We start from the raw sequence: 18,146 nt of genomic DNA, 5'->3' as shown, positions 1-18,146 counted from the left end.
TGCATTTTGATTTGTTAGCTAATTATTATTTGCGTTTATTACTATGAGTGAGTTCACCGAAGACAGTAATATATTTAACATAAAATAATTTATAACTTATAAACAAACCTTTTGCAGTTTTTGAACTGTGTTATTATTAGCCTATTTTATTATTTTTTTTTTTCTCGCTTATTATAGTACTGAGCTTTTTCCTCTAAAATTTACTTTAAAGATAAAATTATCCTAAATGTAGGCTATTTTTTTTTTTTAAATACAAGAAATTATCCATTTAAAAAAAGGATTTTAAAAACAATGCAATGCATCCCGCATTTAAAGAGGAGGCCTGGTTGAATCATGCGGCACACTCTGGGGGACGAGCCACAAACCCGTGAGTACGGATTGCGAAAGCGTGGGCACGGTTTATGAATTTGTGGGTACAGATTGCAAAAACTGAGGGCACGGTTTACAAATCTGAGAGCACGATTAGGAACTCGTGGGTAGGCCTACGGCTTATTAATCCGTTGTGATAAAGTGCAGTTATGTTTCTAACGTTAGTGTTTTTGGAGCAGTTGAATGCCTTCAAACAAAAGCTACCGAGGAATCGTCAAGAAAAGTAAAGGCCAGTTTTAAAGTTTTACAAAAAATGAACCATGTTCAATTTGTAGCCTATATTGTTCTTGAATTGTTCGAAGAAAAAACGACATAGGCTACTAGAAACGCCAGCCTAATCTCAGGAGCTGCTTTGATTACGCTCATGGCGTTTAAAAAAACGCGGCGCTCCCATTGAAAACAATTGAAAACATATAGGCTACGCCAGGCGTGTGGAAAAACACTTTGTTGGTCACACGGCCTTTCAAGTGGGGGAGGGCGCATATTTGCATTTGAATGTTGTGTTACATTCTAAAACATTTAACGTGTGATGCGCACACACAACCGCCCATGCACAGGGCTTACATTCTGTTTGACTGTGTTATTGTTGCAAACATGCAGCTCTAAACTCTTTTCTGTCGGTGTCAGCAGCAAAGATAAAGTTGATGATGCTGACTCGCCTTCACAGTGAACGCGCATAGGCTACTTCGAATTAGCCTACTTACGCAGAGAGTTGCCAATTTAATTTCGTTTTAAAATGTTTTGTTTTAAAGTAGACATTTAAAGCTCTCTAGTTCTCAGGCAAGCATCGCGGTGTTTCGGATATGAGACGCGCTCCAGTTCACACGCGCGCCTCTGTGTCATTTACTTATAATGTGTTAATCCAGTCAATTTGTTGATGAAACATTAATTAAAATGAAGATAGAATTTATCTGAAACGAAATTTACAAGCTTTCTACAAAACAAAACTTAATTGGTGGTCAAAATAATGTCTGACCCACAAATATTTTCCGATATATTGGGTAGCTTTAGATCCTATCTTACTCGGTTCACTTTTCATATAGCCTACTCAACATAGACGAAATAATAAAAAAAATAAGTAACATAATATTATTAAACATAAATGTGAAACTTAGCATTTGTTTATTTTATGTTTTTTTTTTACTTATTGCGTCACGCCGCACCGTTTTGATCACATTCTATGTAGCGCTATATCTACATGCATGTGTGTGTGTGTGTGTGCATGTGCTGGAGGGGCCCATCCCTACTTTTGAATATATTCGTTATCATTATTGATCATTTTTAATGATTCGTTTTTTTCATGCATATGTAGAAATTAGTACTATTTGTTACAGGTTTGACACTTTACTAAAAATGACTCTGAATGTTGGCTACTAAATAACTTTACATAACATTACTATCATTACTTTTTTCAGGTTGTTACTAAATTTAATTTATATTAATTTATAGCATGAGGCCCTGATTATATGTTGCGTGTTCTCTTGTTTTTTTGTTTTTTTCTTTTAAAGACAAATATTTTTACAAAAAAATTATGGATTTATATAGCGTTTTGAAAAAAAAAAATAATAATAAAATTAACTTTTAATTTATCATTAACAATATTGTTGTTTGACTTAATAATCATTGTTCAACATGTTCAGACTGAACCAATAAAACATTTAATTTGAATATTCACAAAATGTGTGGGTCTAGGTAAAAAATGTAGTTTTCCTGAAAACTATTGAAATGGATTTATAGCGTTTTGGAATTCAAGCAAAAAAAAAAACAAAAAAAAAAAACTAAATGGTGTAGGCTATTGTAACAGTTTTAGAACTAGACAAATCTTTCTGCATAAATACCTAAATAAAAAATTTAACTACAGTTATCCATGTTGAATCGGGCTTCGAACGCATGTCGTTATCATGTTCTAACCGTAAGTTCTACCACTCGGCCATGTGTTCACTTACGGGGAAATGCCCACACATATGTGTCTCCAGTGAGTAGGCTATCCGCTCAAATAAGCAGGAAAAAGTTTTGTCGTTAACCTATTGTGAGTGTAAGCCGACTTTACACGAAAACGTACACCTTTTAAAGTTTAAAAGATGATTTTATTTTAGCTGTTATGAGAAAAATAATTTCAAGTGAGCACCGCCGCGTTTGTCGAACACAATTTTAATGCCAGAATACATTTTTTTTTTAGAATAGGCCTACACTGGGCGTGGTGTGTCAAAAAATACTCAATTATAAACTTCAATATTTCGTTCAAAACCACCTCAAAACAATTCGTGACATTTTAAAAAGCCGTGAATCAATGTATTAAGGCCACTGAAACTGAAACTGACATCTCTCAATACAGGAGCAGAAGCGCTGGTTTAGATTTTATTATTTGTTGTTTAAACATGCGTGTTGCATATTTAAAAATAAATAAATATATATAGGCTATATATTTGATATGGTCTAGGCTAATTATAGCATTGATTACTGTGGAGGGGGGATGTTTTTTAATTCTACATGGAACCCCATTAAGTTTTATTTTCTATATTTTTTTTGCATAACTGCTTTTGAAGATGTAAATTCAGTCAATCTGTTGGAAGAGATTTGTTCCTTAGTGTAAAATAGAAATGCATGGTTATTTTATTTTATAAATATAAGCAAAAAAAAAAACTAAATGGAGTTTTAGAACAAACCTAATATAAATAAATAAATATAAATAAATATAAAATACAACTATACAGTAATCAATGTTTGATCAAGCTTCGAACCCATGTCTTTGGAATGGTAGAACCGTAGGCCTATGTTCTACCATTCAGCCATATGTTCGCTCTCATGAGAAAGCACCGCCGCGTTTGTCGAACAATATTAAGGCCACTGAAACTGAAACGCGCGCTGCATGTCTCAATACAGGCGCAGAAGCGCTGGTTCAGATTTTATTAGGCTATTTGTTGTTTAAACGTGCGTGTTGCATATTTAATGTATAGGCTATATATATATATATAGCCTATATATTGTCTATTTAGGCGAAGTATAGCATACCCACCGGCAATTCGCAACTTGCTTAGCTTGGTTATGTTTTTTTTTTGTTTTTTGTTTTTTTTAACATAACTGCTTTTGAAGATGTAAATTCAGTCAATCTATTGGAAGAGATTTGTTCCTTAAATGTAAAATAGAAATGCAAGGTAATTTTAATACATGTTTATGCGGGATTTGAAACAGTGTCATCAAAATAAGTGTACCAAAGTTCTACCACTCGACCACGACTTAAATTCTCACTGACAAAAGCCCAGAAGTTCGGCTGTTCAGCAGTCAGTGTGCGCACGCGAGAGAAGCGCTCTTCAGTCTTTGCATTCCTCAATAGTGTCATTGGGCAGCACTTTAATTATTTTCGTTGACTGCGAGAAAGGCCTATTTTAACTTTTGATTAATAAAATGTTCTCCTATAGCCTAAAAGTTTATATTCTAGTTAAAGCTATATTCCATTTAAAATGTAGGCTACCTACGTTTTGCTTTCGCTAAATGTCCCTTTGCGCCACCTGGTGGTGATTTCGCCACCGACTTTGAAATACTGCTGGTTTATTTTTGCTGCAGTAGATTTACCGCGGCACTTGCCGCGGCGGTAAACGACATTCTGGTTGTCCACCTACTGTATAAAGCTGTGACAGTGAGCTTTTCTTCTCTTTCCTCCTTAGTGTTCAACAGATCAATAACTTTGTTCTCACACAAACCCTTTGTTGCAACAAATCTTAATCATAATTTTCTTTCACGAATATTTGAAAGTATTGTTCACATATCAGAGGTAAATGAAGATCTCTTTAGTATCTCAGTGATGTTTCCTCACCTCAGGACACAGTTTGAGTCTCGTAGCTCGTCTCTGAGCCGCTGCTTTGAGTCTCCTATCATATTGAAAATCAGATCAAGCTCTTTTAAAAACTGCAGAGCTTTTGAGTTCGTCAAAGACTGAGTTAAAGAAGAAACATCTGTAATGCCACAGTTCTGTAAACTAGAAAGACACAAACAGAGAAAGAGAGATTATCTTACAAACAAATCATGAATGTGAAGAATTTTACACAAATATAATGTGAACTCAGACTCACTGTCAGATATTGAGAATAAAGTGTTTTAGTTTAATAAACCCAGAAAGTGCACTGCTATAACCAATGAAACATAAGCCCTGCTGTCTTCAAATAAATAAACTTCAGTCACACTGTAATTGCTGTACAGTATAATGACACTAACTGTAGTTTCTCCAGCTTGAATTGTGGGTTCATCAGTAGATCACTGAGGTTTTTCACTCCAGAGTCTCCTAGTTTATTCCAGCTCAGGTCCAGCTCTCTCAGGTGTGACGGGTTTGATTTCAGAGCTGAAGTCACATCAGAACAACCTTTATCTGTCATCTCACAGCAGATTAACCTACATTAGCAGAGAGAGAGAGAGAGAGAGAGAGAGAGAGAGAGAGAGAGAGAGAGAGAGAGAGAGAGAGAATTTTTGAATTTTGAAAAAATACTTTATTTACAATTTTTCACAAAACAAGTTTCACCATTTACTAATTTTCCATTTACCTTTTATACCACACACAAAGCTTTTTCTACATTAGTAGATGAGAAAAAAATATTTGTCCATCAATAACAGAGCACAAAGCCTCATTCTTGCACCATTTCTCTTCAAATGTAATAACATCATTCATGGAAGTATAAAAACGAAAATCAATAAGTATTCTGGATTTGACAGTTGCTAAAAACATAATATTAATATCTTGATCAGCACCCCCTTCTATCTTGTTTTTTCTGCTCATATAGATTGCCAACTTCACTTGACCTATAAGAAAATTTAAACACTGACAAATAAACCTATTTCTTCTAACATACTTAAAACCAATAATAAATATGTCTATAGAAAAAGATTCATTAAAACTATAAAATAAATTATGTAATAAACTTAACAACCTTTGTAGTCTAACACAATCCATATAAGCATGAAAAACAGTCTCTCTACTAGAACAAAAAGGGCATTCTGCAGAAACATCAGGATTTAAAACTGAAATAAAAGCATTAACTGCTATTGCACCATGTAAAATTCTCCATTGTATGTCCCCAACTCTTTTACCTAATGGTGGCTTATACAATGATCTCCACTCTGGTTTATTATCATCATCAAGTTGTAAAACATTACGCCATGGTGTATCAACCCTCTCATTAAGCGCTTTTTTATTAAAAGCAAGAACACAACCTTTATAAAAAGATTTACCAGTACTTGAAAAAAATTCAAACATAGAGATTTTCCAGAGCTTAAAAAAATTCCTGAAACATCATCTAACATAGGAAAAATAAAAAACTCAGATAATACATCCTCTTCATTAGGAACAATTTTGTGTTCATAGTATTCTGATAACAGTTTCAGTTCATCAAAAGTGAGTTTTTGTTTCCATTTTTGTAATAAATGAAAAACAGATCGTAAGGACTTAATTTTCAAACTCAAAGCAACTCCTTCCATATTTCCAAAGTCTGGTCCTGTCAAGTGTACTAGACTCCCCATAGTACAAATTTTGGATGCCACAAGTGTTTCTGTAAGTCCAGGAATTGAACAGTCATTGTGTTTTAAATCAAAACGTGCTACATATATTAACGGTTCTTTAAGGAGCCAGTAAAGAGATTCAAAATGTCCTTCTCTTTGCACTCTGAACATTTTCCACACTTTAAAAACATTAAGATAAAAAATAGGCATCCCATTAAGATTCACCTTTGACAAGTCCATGAAAAAAAGATTCCTGTCCATTTTCAAATTACCAACATTTTGTAATATTTTACATGCAACTGCTTTCCAGCTTGAAGTTACAGAATTATCAAGAAGTCTTTGTAAAAACTGTAAACGAAAAGCTGCTGCTCTACTTTGAATATTAACCAATCCTTGCCCTCCTTCTTCTTTAGGTAAAAACAATATGCTCTGAGGAACCCAATGTAACTTATCCCAGAAAAAATCAACTAAAATTGCTTGAATCTCTGCTAAGAGACGCAAAGGAGGATCAATACAGGTTAACTTATGCCATAAAGAGGAAGCAACTAAATTATTTATAACTAAAGCTCGACCTCTATATGACATATTTGGGATTAACCATTTCCATTTTTCAAGTCTACCTTTAACTTTTTCAAGAGTTCCTTCCCAATTTTTTTGTACAATCACTTCATCTCCTAAAAAAAACCCTAAATATTTAAAACCTCCTCTCTTCCAAACCAAGCCAGGAGGAAGGGCAAACGGAACATTTTTCCAACCCCCTATTAAAATTGCTTCACTCTTTTCCAAGTTAATTTTAGCAGAGGACAGTTTTTTAAAATCATCAAGTACACGCATTAAAACCTTTACATCACTCTGTTGGCTAACAAACACTACTACATCATCAGCGTACGCAGAGACTGTTATACTTTCAACATTGGGCAAATTAAAACCTTGCACATTCTTCCTCAATTGCTGCAGCAGAGGTTCTATTGCTAGTGAATATAGCATTCCAGAGAGCGGGCATCCCTGCCTCACCCCTCTAAAAACTTTAAAAGGAGTGCACAAGCCACCATTAATTTTGAGTATGCTCTCAACATCACTATACAAAACTTTGATTTTATCAATAAAACCCTTACTAAAACCAAATGCTTTTAATGTTTCCCATAAATATGCATGCTCAACCCTATCAAACGCTTTCTCTTGGTCAAGCGAAATCAAGCCAATTTCACTATTTGACAACTTAGAGACATTATAGATATCCCTAATAAGGGAAATATTATCAAAAATTGACCTTTTGGGAACACAGTAAGTTTGGTCCGGATGGATCACCTTACTCATAACTTTTGTTAATCTGTTGGCTAAAATCTTTGAAAGAAGTTTATAGTCACTACACAGAAGTGAAACAGGTCTCCAGTTTTTGATCTCAGTGAGATCTCCTTTCTTGGGAAGAAGGGTCAGGATTGCTCTCCGGCAACTCAAAGGTAGAAGACCTTCGTCCAAACTACCATTGAGGACTTCTAAGAGATCCTCTCCTAAAACTTCCCAAAAACATTTGTAAAAGTCTATGGGTATGCCATCAACTCCAGGCACCCTTCCGGATTCCATGCTCTGAACGGCCTTATGCACTTCTGTACAGTGTCTCATAAAAACCAATTGCCCTCCTTCTGATCCCTACAGGATTGGACAACAGAATTCCTTCTTCTGATCGCAAAGCGTGAATGATTCTTTTTTGCCCATTTTTCCTTTCAAGGTTAAAAAAATACTTTGAAGGTGCATCCATCTGATCAAGACTTATAAATCTTGACCGGACCAAAGCCCCCTGTGTTTTAACCCCTAATAATTCTGCCAATTGATTTCTTTTCTTAGAAAGAATCTTCAGATAACTTTTTTGTTTCGTTAAATCCGCCAATTCCTGTATCTTAATTATGTCATTCTCTAAGTCTTTCATTGACTGATTTAAAACTTTGGTGCTGTTATGAGCATACTGCTGACAATACTGTTTAATTTGCACTTTACCAAAATCCCACCATTTCTGAACTGATTGAAAAGAATCTTTTGTTGTTCTGTAATCGGCCCAAAACAACTTAAACGCGTGTATAAAATCCTTATTATCTAACAACGTTAGATTAAAATGCCAGTACGCACTTTTTGGCTTGACAGAATTCAAAATAAAAGAACATTGCACCATACAATGATCTGAAAGACCAACAGGAAAAATACAACAATTTTTAAAAATACCAGTATGATGTTTTAACATAAAATCTGTCCAATCTTGCCAAAGATAAAACATTACCACGTGTATGTGCCCAAGTATATTGCCTTTTATCCTCATGATAAAACCTCCACACGTCACTTAATTCATGCTTATTTATTATTTGAAAGAGACGCTTTCTTAACGGCATATGGGGTTCAATATGATTTCTGTCAGAATTACTCCCTGTACAATTAAAATCTCCCCCTGAAAATAAATAATCATCATTAGAAACATCTTGTAAAACAGAACATAATGTATCTAAAAACAACATCATATCAATTGTTGAGTTGGGGACATACACACAAATAAAAACAAAATTACAATTATCAACTTGTGCTCTCACTTTTAAAAGTCGACCTTTCAAAAATTCTTTAACTTGATATGAAGCTGGATTAAATGTTTTTGCAAATAATATAGCTACTCCTCCACTTAAAGTGGTATTGTGACTGAAAAAAGATAACCCTTCCCATTCCTTCATCCAATCATTCACATTATTCACGTCACTATGTGTTTCCTGAATCAAAGTGACATCTAATTTTTTCTGCTTGATAATTTCATACAGCTCAGCTCTTTTTCTATAATCTCTAGCACCATTGACATTCAAGGAGGCAATCCGCACTTCAGCCATACTTAAATAAATAAACAAACAAAAAAACACAAGTGAAACCAAATAACTAAAGTTCTTAGTCTTCATTTTCATTTAACTCCGTGCTAACTTTCCTCACAATCTTTTTCAAACGATACACCTCCCTGTTCGAAAGGCACCCATCTACTAATAAACCTTTAGCTTTGTTATAGAACTGATTTAAGTCAGGAAAATAATACTTTACAACCACACCCCGTTTGTTTTTTGTGGTATTAAGGAAACGTTTTATGTCATCAACGTCATAACTTCTGCTTATAGCAGCTTCACTCTGTGACAACACTGTACTCGAGTCAGACATTTCACTTCCACTTTCTGACTCTTTCTGATCCTCATCACCCTCAACCACTTCACCTTTTTTAAAACACTTTATGTGACTGATCTTTTCCACATGTTTCCGTTTTGTTGGCACTTTGAACAGCCTACTCTCTGTTTCTATATCAGACACATCGCCCATGTTTTCAACATCACTGTTCAACAAAACAGTTTTTGCAGCAACAGTTTCTGAAGAAGTGTCCCTACCTTCATTTAATGATTCCACCGAGGTCGATCCGGCTTCCACAGGCCCCTCAACAGATGCTCCTTCCCCAACAGGTATATCCACAGTCGGCACTGCTTCAGCCAGACCGACCTCAGCCGGTTCAGACGCAGGCTTATCCTTAGTTGAAGCACTACCTACAGCTGCACTCTTATCAGGACATGAACGTATTAAATGGCCCGATTTACCACATCCAAAACACTTCATTTTATCAGTGGTAACAAACACAACATATTCAAAATCATCCACACGAAAATTTAGAGCCAAGTCCAATTCCGCGTCATCTTTGATGATCATGAACGCAAATCTCCTGAATGAAACTATGTGTTTCAATAAAGGAGACTCGCACCCGATCGTGATCTTCTTAATCGGTGAAACCAACTTCCCATACCTTGATAGTGCTTGTTTCAAAATATCATCACTGAGAAACGGAGGGATATTTGATATTGTGATTTTTTTGACGGTAACAACAGCGGTAGAACAGGTGTAAGTATTTCATCAATGATTATGCCTCTCGCAACTACCTCATTTGCTCTTTCCACCGAGTTAAAAAAAATCACGGTCGCACCATTCATTCTGGATGCGGAGAGAATGTTTTGGTGACCAACAATCTCTCCTACACCCAGACAACAAGTTTCTACACTCGCCACGGATACGATCTTAACTCCGTGACGGCGTGTTAAAACGAGCCCAGTACCAGCCTGAGCTGCCATGCTTTCCAAGAAAGCAGGCAGCACAAATAAACACCACACAAGACAAAAAAAAAAAACAAGTGAAACAAACAAATTCAGAAGAAAAAAGAAAGAAAAACACAAAAGAAAGAAACAAATACACGCGCTCAAAATTCACGCTCTCACACATGCTCCACAAACGCCCAAGCATGCGCAGAGAGAGAGAGAGAGAGAGAGAGAGAGAGAGAGAGAGAGAGAGAGAGAGAGAGAGAGAGAGAGAGAGAGAGAGAGAGAGAGAGAGAGAGAGAGAGAGAGAGAGAGAGAGAGAGAGAATTTGAATTTGAAAACACCTTTATTACAAATTTCCTTTTTTTTTCAAAACATTAAAAACAACCTACTTAAAATAAATTACATAAATTGAATAAAACAAAGATTGTCATCTACCACAGAGCACAAAGCCTCTCCATAACACCAAACATCCTCAAACATGGCAAGACATGAAGTAGCTTTATAAAACCTAAAATCAATCAAAATTCTTGACTTCACCATGGCACCAAACATAGACACCAGATCAAAATCTTGATTTTTTTCAATTTTTTCTTTCCGACTCATGTATATTGCCATTTTACTTTTGCCCAAAACAAAATTCAACAACTGACACTCTCTCTTTCTTCTCTTTGTATATTTTACCCCAAAGATAAAAGCTTGCATGGAAAATTCTTCATTAAAAGACTTAAACAAATTTTGTAAAAAAACAAATAAAGGTTTAAGTCTATGACAACTCATAAAAACATGAAAAACAGTCTCCCTTTGTGGGCAAAATGGGCATTCGTGGCCTACCTCAGGATTCAACACAGATATAAAGGCATTTACAGCGATAATACAATGTAAAACCCTCCACTGCAAATCTCCAATTTTCTTATTTAATGGTGGCTTGTAAAAAGTTCTCCAATTTGGCTTAAAAACTTCATCCAAACCTAACACAATTCGCCAAGGTGTATCATTTTTCTCATTTAATGCTTTTTTATTAAAACATTTCACACATGACTTGTACAATCTCTTACCATTCACATCTTCAAAGTCCAAAACCACTGCTTTTTCAGATTCCAGGAAAATTCCACCTTGCTCCTCTAAATTAGGCGAAACCATCAACCTTGGAAAACAGTCTTTATCATCAGGAGTAATTTCTCCCTCACAATGTTTCTTGAGTAACTCAGTCTCTTCCACTGTAAGGATAGTCTGTATCTTTCGTAATAGTTTTTCAACCACTCGAGTGGATCTAATCCCCAGTTGTGTTGCCACTGCATCCACTTCAATAAAATCTGGTCCTGCCAGACTCATCAACTGACGAAGAGTCACCAATTTAGCCTTTACAAAGGCTTCTGTCAGTGACACTGATGCATTAGTAATGTCCAGTCTTGCACCATAAAGCAAAGGCTCTTCCAAAAGCCAATACAATGATGTGGGATTGTTTATCCTTTGGAGTTTGAAAAGACTCCATACTTTAAAAAGATTTCGATAAAAAACTGGGAATTTCTCCACATTTAAAGTTTTTGGATCCAATAAAAATAAAGATTTGTCCAGAGTTAGCCCTGCAGCAGTTTTTAAGATAGCACTTGCCACTGGTCTCCAACTTACAGACTCTGGGCCTGTCAGGAAACGTTGTATGAACTGTGCACGAAATGCTGCTGTCCGACTTTGTAGGTGCACAAGCCCTTGACCACCTTCTTCCTTTGGCAAGTACAAGATGTTATGAATCACCCAGTGCATCTTATCCCAGAAGAAGTCTATCAACATCGATTGTATCTTAGCAAGAAAAAGTAGTGGTGGGTCAACACAAATCAGTCGATGCCAAAGAGATGAAGCAACAAGGTTATTAATAATAAGGGTTCGACCCCTATAGGACAATATTTTTTTAATCCACTTCCATTTGTCCAAGCGGCCCTTTATTTTCTCAATCATCCCTTCCCAATTTTTTAATTGAAAAGACTCATCCCCCAAATAAACTCCCAAATACTTTATCCCATCTTTCTTCCATGTCAGACCACCAGGGAGTTTGGGGGGCACTGTTATCCGCTCTCCCACCAAAACAGCCTCACTCTTTGACCAATTCACTTTTGCAGCTGATACCATTTCAAACTCATCCAAAGTTTCCATTAAAAGGTTTACATCATTTTGTTCTTTTACAATTACAACAACATCATCAGCATAAGCTGATAAAACAAAAGAACTTTCACAATTCATTAACGTGAGGCCATTTAAAACCCTTCTCAATCTTTGCAAAAGTGGTTCTATTGCTAATGTATAGAGCATGCCTGATAATGAACATCCTTGCCTCACTCCACGCTGAACTTTAAAAGGAAAACACAAGCCACCATTAAATTTCAACATACTCTCAATGTCATTATATAATACTTTAATATAATCTTTAAAAACCAAATTAAAACCAAAGGCATCTAGAGTCTTCCATAAATAATCATGCTCTACGCGGTCAAATGCCTTTTCCTGATCAATGGAAATCAAGCCAAAATTCACACCACAAATCTTTGAAAGATCCATCAAATCTCGGATTAAAAAAATGTTATCAAATATAGATCTTCCAGGCACACAATAGGATTGGTCAGGACTAATTATATCATCTAAAACTTTCCCTAATCTAATCGCCAATACTTTAGACAGAATTTTATAGTCAGAGCACAGTAAAGACACTGGTCTCCAATTTTTAATATCACTCAAATCTCCTTTCTTTGGGAGGAGTGTAAGAACTGCTCTCCGACTACTACGTGGTAAAAAACCACAGAGCAAACTATCACTGAGAACTGCAAGCAAGTCTTCTCCTATAATGTCCCAATATGCTTTATAGAATTCAAAAGGAATCCCATCTATCCCTGGAACTTTCCCATTTTGCGTACTCTGGAGAGCTTCATACAGTTCATTTAAAGTTATACGTTCACTAAGTTTTTCATTGGCACTTTCTGACAATTTTGGCAGATCTTCAAAAAAGCAACCATCAACATCTTGATCTTTCCTAATATCAGAACTATAAAGATTTGTATAAAATGTAACAGCTCTTTCTCTCATTTCGACTGGGTCTGATAACAGAACCCCAGCTTCAGACCTTAAATTCTGAATATAACGTCTTTGACCGTTCTTTTTTTCCAATCCGAAAAAAAACTTTGATGGAACATCCATCTGCTCTACATCCTGGAAGCGTGATCTGACCAATGCCCCTTGTGCCTTTCTTTTATAGAATTCAGACAATGCTGATTTTTTCATAAAAAGAGAATCTAAATGGTCTTGATTTCCTGTTTCTTGGATTAAAACTTCAATTTCTTTAATTTCTTCTTCCAACTTCTTTATAGACTGAGTTAAAAATCTTGTGACATTTAGAGTATATTGTTGACATAGTTGCTTAATGTTTACTTTCCCAATATCCCACCATTCCTGTAAAGAGGAAAATTGATCTTTTTGTTCTTTAAAAGACTCCCAATAAAACCTAAAAACATCTTTAAACTGTAAATCTGACAGCAAAGTCACATTAAAATGCCAATAAGAACTACTTAATTTAACAGACCTAACAATCATTCTACACACAACCAAACTGTGATCAGAGAAACCTACAGGAAGAATTGAGCTATTTACAAAAAAACTAAGATGATGCTTGAAGACATAAAACCTGTCTAATCGTGCCATTGACAACACATTTTCACGCGCATGCGTCCATGTGTATTGTTTAACATCACGATTAAAATTTCTCCATACATCACCAAGCTCATTCTCTTCTATCATTTCTATCAGTTTTCGGCGTGAAGCCATATGTGGTTCTACATGATTCCTATCTATATTTCTCTCGACACAATTAAAGTCTCCTCCCACAACCAAAAAAACTTCATTGTCACATTGTTCTATTACTGTATTCAATTGATCTAAAAACAACATTCTTCCTATCTGTGAGGTTGGTGCATATACACAAATAAAAACAAAAACATGATCTTCAAAATGAGCTTTTATCTTTAACAATCTACCTTTTACAATCTCCTCTACTGAACAAGATGAGGGAGCAAAATTTTTATTAAACAAAACTGCAACTCCTCCACTGAGTGAAGTATTGTGGCTCAGAAAAAGAAGACCACCCCATTCCTTAGCCCACTCGACAGCAATTTCCACATCACTATGTGTCTCCTGTAAAAACAGGACATCAATTTTATTCTGATTTGCTACTTCATAAATCTGCGCTCTCTTTCTGCAATCTCTAGCCCCATTCACATTTAGAGATGCAATGCGAATGTCGTTCATAATTAAAAATGAAAGAGAAACTACAGCACAGAGAGCAATACATCCAGTAAGGGCATAAATACTAAACCATTTCATCATCATTGTTCAATTGGAGTTGAATTTTTGTGACAATTTTTTTCAGACGGTATACTTCTTTATCTGTAAATCTTCCTTCACTCATTAAACTCCTAATATTTTCCAGAAGTCTCCTGAGATCTGGAAAATATTCCTCAACTTTCACTCCTCTCATATTTTTGGTCACTTTCAAGAATTTCTTAATCTCATCCACTCCATATTCAAGACATGACCAACTGGATTGTGAACAAACGGAGCCACTAGAGTCAGAACACTCACCCTCACTGCTTTCATTGTCCTCCACTTTATTCCCTTCTTGGTTCTTTCTAGCCTGTTTCAACACCATGCTCTTGTCATTTTTCTTCCTCTTCAGAGGTGTTTTAAAAACAACCTGATCCATATCCATTAAAGTGTCCTCATTTTGAAATACACTCTCGACTTGTGACTCAGTATCAGAAAACTGATTTAAGCTCATTTGTGTATTATCAAGAGCTTCTCCATTGTTGCTTTCAACACTCTCATAGTTTACAATTTCAGAAATTTTGGCATTTCTTTCATCAATTTCAATACTTTCTCTTGTTGGATCAGATTCAAAATTTTTTTCTACAGGCACTTCTTTTGGGCCACTAGAATTCGGTGCGTTGGAAGTACTGGCGACTTCTCCGTCTTTACTCTGCGCCGCGTTACCTTGTACGGCATCATTCTGCTCACTGCCCTGAGCGCTGTTTTCCGGGCACGCACGGATCAAATGACCAGACTTTCCGCAACCAAAACACCTCATCGTGTCAGTAGTTACAAAAACGGTGTAATCAAAATCATCCACTTTAAATTTAAAGTTTACATCGAGATCAGTTCTATTTCCATTCAGAATCATAAACGTGAAACGCCTGAACGACACTACATGTTTCACCAACCCCGATTTACATCCTATAGCGATTTTTTTTATAGGAGCAATCAGTTTGCCAAAGCGTGACAATTCCTTCATCAACATCTCGTCTTTAATAAAGGGAGGTACATTTGAAATGGTGACCTTTTTAGCGGGAGTAGAAAGAGGTAGTACTGGAGTAAATAACCCACGGATGTTTATTCCCTTATCAACAACTTCATTCGCTTTTTCGACTGTATTCAAAAACAGTACAATTGAGTTATTCATCTTAGACGCCGCTAACACACATTCATGACCAACAACATCACCGACCGCAACACTACACTCCTCCACACTCCCCGCAGCCACCTTCACACCGTGGCGCCGCGTGAGTGAATCAAGTGCACTTTGAGTTGCCATGCTTCCCAGTGCAAAACACTGGATAAGACAGGCACTCAATACTTCACAACAAATAAACAAACAAAACAAACAAAAAACACAAAAAAGTAAGAGGGGGGAAAATCTTTTAAAGCCACAATGGGCACAAAAAAAGACCACTCACTCACCACACCACTCACTCCGCTCAACAAACGCCCGCACATGCGCACAGAGAGAGAGAGAGAGAGAGAGAGAGAGAGAGAGATTGGAACCACCTTTATTTACAACATACAGATAAAACCAGTCTTTTACCACTAGCAAACTTCGTTACAAAATCTCAATTACGGGGGAAAAAAAAAAAAACAACAAAAAAAAAAACAAACAAACAAAAAACGAAACAACAACAACAACATACTGACTTAAAAAGTCAACAGTAAATCATCATTTTCATCAATTCTACATAACACGTCATTTATGGCCCAAGTATTCACAAACATTGGTAAGCACCCAACCAAAGTATAGTATGCATACTCTATCCTGAGCCTTGATGCAACCAAAACCTTGAACATCAGCAAAGGATCTAAAGTATCTTTACCAAGCATCTTATTTTTCCTTGTTTTCCAAATACTGAGTTTGGCAGTTCCAAACACAAAATTTAGTAAAACCAAAACATGTTTACGACTAGTAACATACTTTGGCCCAAAAATAAACAATTGAGGAGATAAATCCTCACCTAAAGCTGATACCCATTGAGATAAAAAGGAGAACAAATTACCCAACCGTTCACATTGCACAAAAAGATGAAAAATATTTTCGTTTTCAGAACAAAATAAACAATCCACCTCTACATTTAGATTGAGGTGCACCACATGTCTGTTCGTAGCTATTGCACTGTGTGCTATCCTCCATTGTAAATCACCAGTCCGTTTATCAATGGGGCGTTTGTACAGTGACCGCCAGCTACCCCTGGGGGAAAAAGCCACTCCAAAAAAATCTGTCCATTTAGATGACTTCACTCCGGACAGAAGATGCATATTGGTCACTTTCACACAAGTCACATACAAAGCCTTTTTCCCAACAGACTCAAAAGTATCCAGCTGAGGAGTTTTAAAAGACAATAAAAGGTTTTCCTCCTCATGCCATCCCTGTACATCAGCAGCGATCTTCAAGGAAGGAAAAACATATTCACGTACAGCCATCCACTCTTTAACATGGTTGGAGTTATTAACAAAAAGGATCTGATCATGATTCAGCTCTCCAAGCACCTCGTCAGTCATTTGTTTCAAAAACCGAGCAGATTTTATCCCAGTTCTCTCACTCAGGGTCTCCAAACTGATGCTTAGAATATGTCCAAGTTTTACACATCCAGCAGCTATCAGTCGTGATGACACATTGACAGAGCACAAGTGTCTCGAAGGTAAAAATGGATTCTGAAACAATGGCTCCTCCATCAGCCAAAAACCTGCATGTATTCCAGCAGGTCTTGAGACAGAGAAAACTTTCCAGGCTTCCATCACAGATCTGTAGAATGGAGTCAAATCTGCTAAAGTTCCTCAAAAGTGCAACTGCAGTGTTAGACCAAGCAATATCGCCGTAGTACAGCAGTCTCTGAGCAGCTTGCAGACGAAAGGCCATGAGTCTTGATCTGATATCCACAAGACCTTGCCCCCCTTCTTGCACTGGCAAAAAAAGTACAGCTGATCGGACCCAATGCTGTCCTGACCAAAAAAAAATGAAACTCTTCTGATCCCAAAAACACACCAAGCAATTTTAGTTTAAAGTACCTGGTAGTTTTGGGAGATTTTCAAAATGTCTTTGCCCTGACCAAAAAGCTTCAGTCTTATCCCAGTTTACTTTAGCTGATGATGCCCCTTCATACAACTCAAGTGCTCTAGACAAAGCTTTTACATCATTATCATCATTAACAAAGACCGTTAAATCATCAGCATAGGCGGTAATTTTAGACCCCGTTTACACCTGATATTAAAATGCAATCTGTATCCAGATAAGTTATCCGGATAATAAGTACTGATTCCATTTACACCTGGCCACATAAATGTGTTTTTGCAAAACGGATATAAATCCGATCTTCACCTCCTGCGTTATATGCAGATTTATTGGATTGCACGCCACCAAAAGCAACAGATCTGAGCGGCATTTTATTGATCATCAGATTTCCAAATCAGAGACATCAATAAGAGAGAGTGGCAACAGGCCTGGTAAGATAATTTCGTTTCTTTACTTGAAGATACGTTAACTGCGTATGTGACTTACTTTCACTTTTATTTGCGATGTTTGCACGTTGAATAGACGCTCAGCTGCTCATCTGCGGTGATGCGTGTCGCGTGTCGCATCTGACTAGGCTATAACATGACATAGCCTATATAACACGCTCTCACTCGTTTATTTTTTAGCATTTTTGGGAGGAGTAACATATACATATGTGGTTTCAACAACCAGATTGCGTTTACACCTAGTAAAGATCCGGACACAATGCGAGCCAGACTACCTCCAGATGTGGTCAGGCAGATCCGATCACGATCCGATCACAACGCGTTTACACCTTGCATTAACATGCGTTTTTTATTATCCGGATAACTTATCTGGATACA

The 18,146-nt window shown here is 36.5% G+C and overlaps 1 protein-coding gene across 1 annotated transcript in view; it reads right to left on the bottom strand.

The window, feature by feature from the left end:
* Positions 1 to 4,529: 4,529 nt before the first annotated feature.
* Positions 4,530 to 18,146, bottom strand: part of LOC120488318 (NACHT, LRR and PYD domains-containing protein 3-like) — a 239,598-nt gene continuing 225,981 nt past the window's right edge. The window contains exon 17 of the mRNA XM_089121883.1: positions 4,530 to 4,755. Coding sequence (XP_088978009.1) covers positions 4,545 to 4,755 — 211 coding nt within the window. The 3' untranslated portion in view covers positions 4,530 to 4,544. The remainder of the gene's footprint in view (positions 4,756 to 18,146) is intronic.

The sequence above is a fragment of the Pimephales promelas genome, chromosome 2 (assembly GCF_988280905.1).
Source record: "Pimephales promelas chromosome 2, fPimPro1.hap1.1, whole genome shotgun sequence".
Classification (NCBI taxonomy): Eukaryota; Metazoa; Chordata; class Actinopteri; order Cypriniformes; family Leuciscidae; genus Pimephales; species Pimephales promelas.
The sequence above is the reverse complement of the archived record's forward strand: the minus strand, read 5'-3'. Positions and strand labels throughout refer to the sequence as shown.